This window comes from Haliotis cracherodii, unplaced genomic scaffold (assembly GCF_022045235.1).
Source record: "Haliotis cracherodii isolate W230 unplaced genomic scaffold, xgHalCrac1.p SCAF_1, whole genome shotgun sequence".
In the NCBI taxonomy this organism is placed as follows: domain Eukaryota; kingdom Metazoa; phylum Mollusca; class Gastropoda; order Lepetellida; family Haliotidae; genus Haliotis; species Haliotis cracherodii.
The window spans coordinates 53,494,048-53,504,479 of NW_027266264.1; the positions used below are offsets into that span (position 1 = coordinate 53,494,048).

General features: G+C 39.5%; 1 protein-coding gene across 1 annotated transcript in view; it reads left to right on the top strand.

Moving 5' to 3' along the window:
* Window positions 1–4,725, top strand: part of LOC139479401 (growth hormone secretagogue receptor type 1-like) — a 69,729-nt gene extending 65,004 nt beyond the window's left edge. Inside the window, exon 4 of the mRNA XM_071262258.1 lies at window positions 2,660–4,725. Coding sequence (XP_071118359.1) covers window positions 2,660–3,850 — 1,191 coding nt within the window. The 3' untranslated portion in view covers window positions 3,851–4,725. The remainder of the gene's footprint in view (window positions 1–2,659) is intronic.
* Window positions 4,726–10,432: the final 5,707 nt, after the last annotated feature.

Here is a 10,432-nt window from a genome sequence, read left to right on the forward strand (position 1 = left end):
GGGGACAATATTAACACATAAAATACATTATACATGATATGTTTTCCCATGTAGACTGGTTCATAATTCCAGATTGTGAGTTTACTGAGCCCCAGAATAGTGCGAGCATATCATTCTCTTCATTCAGAAGTTCAATTTGGACATAACTTTCGATATCCAGTTTGTCAATGAGGGTCGATCATTTATAAAATATTCACAGTGTAGAAGTACATGTCTGTCATAATCATAGGCATGTTTAGAACATTCACGTGATGTAATGGGTCGGGAAGCTATCTTAAGCGAATATTGGATGCAATACCCAAGATGAGGATAAGTCAGTGCTAGTTTCCATTATACATGTAGTTTAAGTTTAGAGTGAACTGACTCCACTCGATGAGAAGAACTCTGAGCAAGTAATGTATTTCACTTTCAGTGTCATTTTTGTTGCGATTGCGAAAACATGACATGAATCACAATGTGAGTGACCCTCTTACCGAGTAGATATATATGTAGGTAACAGCTAAAGGTTGATTTAAGACAACTGAAAACTTGAACAGAAAGATAATACGGTGTGAAATGAGAAATATGTGTCCTAATAGCAACCTGGTTAGTACGGTCGGTAACTGAAGGAATATTTACAAATATATAAGAGACATCACTCTGTTTAAGTATTCGATAGTTCAGTGGATTAAATAAGTAACGTTTTGTTCAGAATTTTCACTGTGGTTCATTTGCAATGTACCCAAAGGTCTATATCAAGGGCATCGTAACTTCTGTCTGCATGTATATATCCCGGACTGTCTATTACAGTGGTGTCATCGATGCACTGATCATCAGCTGCATCAATAGTACCCTAAGTACAGATAGACTACGTGAAATTCATGCCTTTGTGGTTTTGGGGTAGCCTCGTGGTAAAAGCGTTGGTTCATCACGCCGAAGGCCTCAGTTATATCTCATCAAATGGCGACGTCGTATTTATGTTAATCTTTTTTCTATTTTTTTAACCTTGCAGGTATTTACAACATGTACATATTGTCAGCCATGTAACTTATAACATATTGTTAGTGGACGAAACATCCCTTGAAACACCAGGAAGAGGAGGACCAAACATGTTAAAATAATTTGTTATTGCTTTACTATGTGTGTATTCACCATTGTACACCTTGTTGGCTGGTCCGGTCGTTTAAACGTTCACTCTACAGGCAAGAGAACCTGGTTCGATACCAAACATGAGTATATTACGAATGTGAATCTCGTCAAGTGGCCCCCGCCACGAATGTGTTGGAATTATTCTGCAAGCGGCGAAAATCCACTCACTCACAAGATGAAACTACGAGGCGTACTTTTTTAGTCCTAAAAACTTACATTACAGACAAACATTGATAGGAATGTCTACATGTATAAAAATTCCGTACGATTTGAAAAGGCTTAACTGTATACAAAATCACACGCTTGATCAAATTAGGTTCCTACAAAAGGATTTATTACTTGTAGATTTACTTCACGAAACATTCTAGGTCTGATTTTATCTGCAACACCGTACCTATGTACGAAGAATGTGACAATTTTAACCCATCCTTGCTTTCCTCAAAACAATGGCCCGAGGTCCCCGTATCTACTGGATTGCCGTACGTGGCTAAGCCCAGCTACAGGGCATACGGAAGACCTCGGCTCTATGACGTGTAACAATGGCTCTTGGGAATCAACAGCCACGCAGCGAGTAGAAAAAAATACATTGTCCTTAAGATGAGACAGTATGTTTATATATGTCAGAAACGACATCCCTTGAGAACACCACGAGCTGATGGCGAGTGAGATATGAACGTAGAACGAATAAACAGATAAATAGATAATAGAATGTTGATATGAACGAACAGTTTAGGTTTACATAACAAATAGGCTAAGACAGATTAAAAGTAAAGGACCTTCTTCTGATCTGCGTGTGTCTGTGGATATTCCAAATGAAAAGGGTATTTCTTTAAAGCATCACTGTATGCCATGCAGATGTCGCTGCATGTCTCAGACAGTACCTCACAAGGAGACAGTTAGACATGAAGAAAACAGTTTTCAAAGCAAACACAAGTTGATGATGTAAAAAGCAGCGAATTTACTCAGGACCAAAACGATAAATTGTAGTTTACCGTGAAACCTTGTTTACTAGTAATGATGTAGTTTACATCAAACGGTCGAAGTTATTGGTATATTGGGTAATGTAGATGAATGACTTCATCTCATATTAAATAATAGTGATACGTCTTCAACTACACACAACGAAAATGTGGTATTGGATAGGGAATGCATACATTCATCAACAGACCTCTGTTTGGCATGCACATGTGTGCACGCCATAAAATGCTTTATATTATATAATATCATTATGTTGTGTCTACCTCTTACTTTTCCTCGTGGCTTTAATTCCCGAATTCCACCGGATCATGATCTTGGTTTGTGGGCACCTTCTGTGGCTCATAGATTTCACATTTACAAGTACGACCTGCATTACTTTGGGCCAACTTTAGGCTGATATGCCGTGACACATGTACAACTGAAATATTGCTCGAAGCGGCGTTGGGCCTTGCCATCCACTTTCTTCCCCATTAAATGCAACTGAAGAATTCAAAACCATTCTTATACGATTTACATATGTGTACATTTTATTAATACCTCTTTTCTTTTCCAGATGAACACAACCATGGGAAGCGTGGTCAACAACGGCGTGTACAACAACATGACTTTAAATGAGACTCGACTAAGTGATCTTGGATTAAACAGTCAACTAGACTTCGATGAAAGATTTTCGCCAGAGAAGGTGTTGGTTGACCAATATGTAACACCCGTTATATATGCAATAGGCTTCCCTGGAAACATGCTTTCATTCATAGTCTGGATTCAAAAGAGAATGCGTCATTCGTCTGGGTGCTATTTGGCGGCTCTTGCGCTGGATGATCTTATCTTTTTGTGTCTACATGTCATGTTCGAGTTGCAAACAGTATGGCGGGTACATGCTCTGGATGCCCCGGGAGTCTGCGAGATCTACCCTATCTTTTATATTGCTTGTCAGTACCTCTCCCCACTGCTGGTGCTGGGATTTACAGTGGAGAGGTACATATCCATTTGTCATCCATTTAAAAGGGAAAAATTCTGTACTACGAAAAGAGCCAAAATTGTGATAGCCTGTTTAACTGCATTGTCACTGTCTATGAGTGGTATTCAAGGTTACATCTACACCTACAACAGCAATGCATCAGACTGTGGCCCCAGAGATGAACTTGTTACAGCACAACCCATCAACTTTCTCATAGTTTGGAATATGAGTATCGAAATGTTTGTCTTCCTTCTTGTGCCTCTAAATGTTCTCTTTCTAAACATACTGGTGATCCGGGAACTCAGACGACTGTCCAGAGTGGAAACCCAACAGCTTCATGGTCGCGGTCAGAAGACGTCTGCAACAACGGTGATGCTGCTAGCTGTGTCTTTCTATCAGATTATCACCACCCTTCCCGTCACAATCGTCTACGCTCTGTACTTCGAGTTCCCTTCAGGGAGCTCAGATGTCCCAGTGTCCCAGGTGCTACAAGATCCTCAGTGGAATCGGTTTTTCACATACTATTTGATTCAAACTATCATAAAGGAATACGGCACTACCCACTATGCATTTAATATATTCATATACATGATAACGGGGAAGCTCTTTAGAAAGGAAGTCACCAAGTTGCTGTGTATGTCAAAATTGTGTGCGTTCCAATTCAAAGTTCCCGTTACGGAATATTCAAGCCTTCGCAGTACTGCCCGAACATCACTAAGACTTCCCAATCTGTGGGTATCTGTGAACGGGCACGTGGAGAAGGAAAAAGATGAAACTAAAGTCTGACTAAGGAATTGAAACTTACTGTGAAGAAGTCGATTCCGAATTGCCAGCAAAGGCATCCCTTTAAATCAAGGGCGCTGCAGTTTACTCTGCTTGTTGAAGTTGGTGAATTGAAGTGACTGAGAGCAGAAACTGGTGTCTGGTGTCTAGCCGAGTGCTAAAGAGGATTACAATAAGTGCAGTCTGAAAAGCTCAAACAGTGACCGACAGGAGAGGCCAGGGCAAAAGTTATCGTATCACGGGCGTGTTGCTTTGGACTGAGTAGTCTCATCATAGATTTTCCATCAATCGTCGTGATCGTACAATCCTACTGGAGGGGGCTAGATATTATCTGGACTGTAAATATGTTAGTATATGTGCTCTAACACTGTAAAAACCACATTGAGTATTGTTCAAGTACACTTGTTGAAGATGACAAATTATGTTGGTTGTGTTTCCGGTTAAATCCATGGAACGGACAATAATACGGTTACGTTTGGTGAAACTAACCAAATGATATATATGAACCAGAAGGGGTCTTGAATTGTCTTTTTGGTTTTGTCATTGGTAAAGACTAACATTAAGTGCCGATATGTTACTGCATCTATTTTTAGGAACATACAAAGACGCATGAAATATATACCTACCCAAATGTGATCTAATCATTGCTTGTTTGTAGACATTATTAACAGTTATTGGAGTTTTCATTTTCTAACGTCCTTATTCATGATTCAAATATAAATCGTAATGCTATGAATGTGCTCTGTTTATGTAATATACGCTATACGTGCGACAAATTCCTCGTGGGGAGAATGTGATATGATTATGCGCTGTGATTTTTGTACCTAGAACTCGTTTTCACTGTGCATGTTCTTTCTAAGTAAAACATATTAATGTTATCCAATCATTGTCTTAACTTACTTCATAGAGAATTATTGAATGAACACTATTGCCTAAAATTATGAATAAGTGAATTTGCATTGTCGCCGATATTGGCAAAGAATATTGCCTGATCAGTGAAGTAGAAACACATTACAGCCATGATGTGGAATCGAACCCGGACACACGGATGTACCAATATAACGTCACACAGAACAGTTTCGCTGTGTTAAAGTGAAATTCACGTTATTCAGTGGACTTTCACTCCAGGTTCACTATTTAGGTTATTCATTTATGTTTCAGTTTAGAGCAAAGCAAAACCGTGGTTGCGCAGTTAATTGCATCAATTGCCACCCTGTGTCGTGGTAAACCGTACATAAATGTAATTGTTTTTCTCTGATTGAAACGTTTGTCAGAAGTCCCTGAAATGTATACCAATGATGTCTTATCAGAGTACCTGACTTGTAAGTCACGTCAGCCCTTTTTTACGTCGTCCGTCGTAAACATCTTCTCCGAAACCACTGTTTCAATGAAGCTAAACTTCATACGCTTGTTCCCAAAAATGATGACACATTATTTGTTGAAACGGTTCTGGTCCGAATTTCAATATGGCTCCATGGTATCTAAACCGGTGGTCATTATTCCGTCGTTTGTGTTCAAAATGAAGTGAAGTTTGGAATGAATGTATACCAACGGAAAAGAGTAATTGTGCTTCTCATAAAGTCGTGTAAATGTTATGTTATTGCAAAGAACAAGATAATATTTGGTCATTCGTCTGATCAATGTTTTATCATATCAATACCCATGCCGGGTAACAGGACAATGAAAGACACGCCCTAAAAGAAGGGTGGTGTAACTATTCAATTAACAATGAGTGACCACTGTTTGCCTTCATACAAGCGATGCATTGAGAACACAAGATGACTGAAAACAACAGTACGGGCCTGTCATTAATTGGTTTCAACCCAGGAATTGTCCGAGCTGTTAATGTGGCAGTCTGGTATTGATTCCGTTGATACACCAACTGAATAGGGTTGTCTTGTTAACGTAACGTCACACATGGACCCTCGGCCGAGGTATGTCACGAATGTTGTCCTGCTGTAGATAACATCTCCAATTCAAGCAACTTCGATTTGCTCCATATTCCTGTTTGGAGCATACCCACGGCTTGGAGACGTTGATTTTCAACAAGCGTGGCATTGCGTAAGCGTTACTTACGGTTAAACAAAATTGTTTTATGAGAACAAACAATCATTGTGTGTTACTCACACCCCGTGTGTGAGGATCATGCTGCCAACAAACACTCACGCATCAGATTGTGCACCGTGCATGAACATACACGTGCAAATTGTGAATCACGACCTTAAAATCGAGATGAATATGTATTGAAGGATGCAGTATTTATTTTTCAGAATACAACTATTTTTACTTAACGTAATATGAAGCAAAGTTACTTCTCTGGAAGCATACCATAGTGAGACTCAATGCCACTGAAAGAAGTCAATGCGGTATTATAAAATGCCATTGAAAGAAGTCAATGCGGTATTATAAAATAAAACTTATGCACGCTGATAGTGCTCATATGCCCTAAAAATACATTCTAGACTCTCTGGATACCTTCTTCACCGAGACAACGGAATCAGTGAAGCTGAAACTTCCCATGCTTAAATGTTCTCACCTAAATGTTTTAAAGAGGTTTGAATCCGAATTTCAATAAAGCCGCAATGGCCGCAATATTGTTAACCCTGCTTATTGTCATTGCTCCGCCATTTTGTGTTCAAAGCGTAACTACATTTGGCATGTCTTTAATCAGTAGTAGGATGCATATGATTTTACACAATTAGACTTATGCCCATGATTTGACATTTGCCATCAGAACCTATTTTTAAATTCTCTTAAGCATCTTCTCCGCTGAAAATGTAGGAATGAGGAACCTGTACTGTGACCTGTAGACGTCTTCTTGTGATGACATTATATATCGTTTTAATGAGGAGGATGTGTTTGTTATGTTTCGTTAAATTTAAACAAATATCAAAATACACTTAATATGCTTACATGCTATTTGAACCATGTACACAACCAGCCAATGAATTTTGAAGGCATCCAAGTGACAAGGTATTCTCTGTAGATGACAATGGTGAAACGTGGCTACCGCGCTGCCATTACGTATCTCGTACACGTATATCATGATGCTCCGTCCTTTGCCACTGTGAAATGAGATAAGAAAAAGGGCATGTAAGATGATCTATGATTAGAAAGACCTTTAGCTGCCACCTCAAGCGTAAAATAGGCACCCTACAGTAAGCATCTCTCATAAGAGAGTTGAGAACATTCTGAGCAATGAACTGGGCAATACAATGGCTCAGCACGCCTGCTGCTGATCCGAAATGCTCCAGGTTCGTCATCTCTATTGTGAATTTACGTGTTTCTGGGATTCCAAGGGACTACCTCCCGAAAGATCAGACCATTAATGTCCACTACTAATCTGCTCAAGCAACTACGCAAGAATACCAAGGCTTGGAAACTCACTGAAGGACAATATTCCCTGTGCATAAGACAGTTGGCGCCATGGCTGCAATGCCATCCTCGATATTCACCAGATTTTGGAACAGTCAGATATCCAGCTCTTCCCAAACTTGAAGAAAGATTTGTCTGCCATACATTATGCAAATGATGATGTCATCATTTCTGCAGGAGACAACCTTTTCTACCACCAGCATCGTTGACAGACCTGTGTGGACCTTGGAAGGGATTATGTCGAAACATATTAAGCAATCAACTCCATCACATCAGGCCAACATAATTTCAGGCGCCCGCTGTACCTCCAAAAGAAACACATTTTTAAAAACATAAGATTCACAACAAACAGATTCAAAACCACTGTTTGAAATTATTACTCTACTCAATCGCTAATGTTCATGTGGATTTGTTATTCTGAAATCACACTGCGAGTGAGTGCCGAGTTACTACGTGTAATGTATCATTGGCTGAATGTACTGGTCGTTTTGTAATGTGCCAGGAGACACACATACATTGTATGTATCTTTATCCACAGCGTAATAGGATAAATCCAGTAAGATACTGATTTCTGTGTGACCATTATTCAATGTCCAGGACACGCGGGAATATGGAGAAGGAAGGGTGTTATTCAATTCATTGTCGTTCAAACCCAAGTCACCTTATATTTACGTCGGCCTCAATAATCAAATAGGAAAACAAATACGTGTGGGGAAATGTTTGCAACATGCACAGAAGTGGGGAATTTGGCGTCTTGGATGAGGAAGAAACGCGCTTCGTGTACCTATCGGTGTTTCTGTTGCAGATATGCAAGTCTATTTATGGGGTCCGCTCAAATATTAGGAATCAATATGAGGATCGCTTTTCTGGGACATGATTCTGTTCTTGAATATAACTTGAGAAGTTTTCACATATTTTGTATCTGCATGGGCAAGCTAATACATATGATCTTCAGATGACATCCTATATTTTGTTTGAGTATTTACATTGAAAAGTATTCCTTTCAGAAATAATTTTTATGGTTTCGAAGTATGTTTAATCTTACGCCAAACAATTGCTGAAGCGAACCACCAATCACAATTTTAGGTCCGCAGATTACTTCAATCATAATATCTGATGAGGGATAGCTGGAACCCCTACACGTGTGTCCCTGTTTGAAATGTACAGCATTTAAATAGAATGTTCCCTTTCTGTCTATGCGCAGTGAAAGCTTTATGAGGCGTAAGACGTATTTCCTTCGCGATCAATTCCAGTGAAGATATTTTTCGATGGTCCAGTTGTTTAAGTATCGATAATGTCTGAGGACGCTTGGTAATGAGTGTCACGCTTTTGCCTTTGTTTTCATATATCAAATAAAACACAGATAAAAGTGAAATACATTGCAGCCTAATCCTTGCAGCATTATGTTCGATCCATGTCTGAATTATTTCTGTATGAAATGGACTCCAGTCTGTCTACATCGATTCTTTTGCCTTGGTAAACCTAAAGGATAGCAGTGTGCAGAGACAATATGTCGTCACTTATTCCTATATAATTTGCAAATATTTACTTTCACACTATATCATGATTCAACAGACATGTCCCTTCCCATATTTAGCCCACCTGAACCAAAGATCATAGTGATCTTACAACACGGTCTTTTCGTCTGACGTCCGTCATCATCGGCGTCTATACATAGCTGAAACCAATGGATCTTCATGAAACCTGATATACCTTTCCTCATGATGATGATGGTCCTAAATATTTGGAATAGATCATAAACGATTGTCAATAGCCAATTTCATCAAATGTTCTGTCGACATTGTCGCCAAAAGGATTTTGTCGCTATTATTTGGACATTCTTACTGTATCGAGATCGTTACCGAGTGGGCTTTGTCTAAGTAGTGAACTGGATTTCGAAAGTACACACACACACACACACACACACACACACGCACACACACACACACACACACACACACACACACACACACACACATATATATATATATATATATATATATATATATATGTGTGTGTGTGTGTGTGTGTGGGGGTTTTTTTTTTGTTACTGTGTGATCGTTTTTGTGTGTGTCTCTACGTCATCTTCGAGCTGCACAGTGTGGTGACCACAAGGCCTTGGCTGGATTATCTACCCTATGATTCTATTTTACAATTACTATGTTCATATGTTTGTTTCATAACTGGCAAAACTCTTTTGAACACAGTAACAATGCTACTTTGTATGTTAACATTGTATGCATTTCAGTTCAGTTACGCTATATTCAAGCCTTCGCAGTACTGCTGAAGGCCAATAAGACTTCCCAGTCTGTCGATGTCTGTGAACGGTCATGCGGAGAAGGAAAAATATTGAAACAAAGTCTGACAAATAAATTGAAACTTACTGTGAAGAAGTCGATTCCAAACTGCCAGCAACAGGACCCCTTTAACTCAAGAGCACTGCAGTTTGTGCAAGTTAACTGACTGAGAGCACAAAGCGGTGTCTGGCGTCTGGCAGAGTACCAAAGACGACTGCAAGATGTACAGTCAAAAATGTTCAGTCATGTCATGTCATGTCATGGGCATTGCATTATCACGGGTTGTCCGAATTCTATTATTCACTCTACATGCCTACATTACATTGTGAAATACAACATAGAAGTTCAGTAGAATACAAACAGCTATTTATGTTAAATTTGACCTGTCTCATGCAGACCCTGAAACAAACATATCTGAAAATTCCCAAGCAAATCTACAATAAAATACGTTCAGATCTAGAAAGTGAGGAACCCTTGCTCTAATATACTCTCCCCAAAAGAAGGTAATATTTGAAAATAACAGATGATTACAGATATAAAAAGAGATATCGAGTGATGTTACATTGGATGGATAAGAAAAGCGAAAGACAAGGTGTAACGATCAACGGAACATGTTGGTGGTGTATTGGATGGGTGCAAACAACCAAAACAGACGACAGAGACGTGCAGTTAAAAGATGAACGTTTGATGTGACTTGATCAATAATGGGTCATACCCCAGCGATTGGTCAAATATTCACTTAAACGGTGTGGCATGGTTCGAATCAATATTCCAATGACAATTTAAGCGAATCTTGTCCACTCCTCTTGCAGCGCCTGGCCCAGTTCGGCTAACGTAGCGGACTGCAGCTGCCTTTGACGTCGGAGCACACGTCTCCCGATTATGTCCCAGACGTGTTCTAGAGGGGATAGGT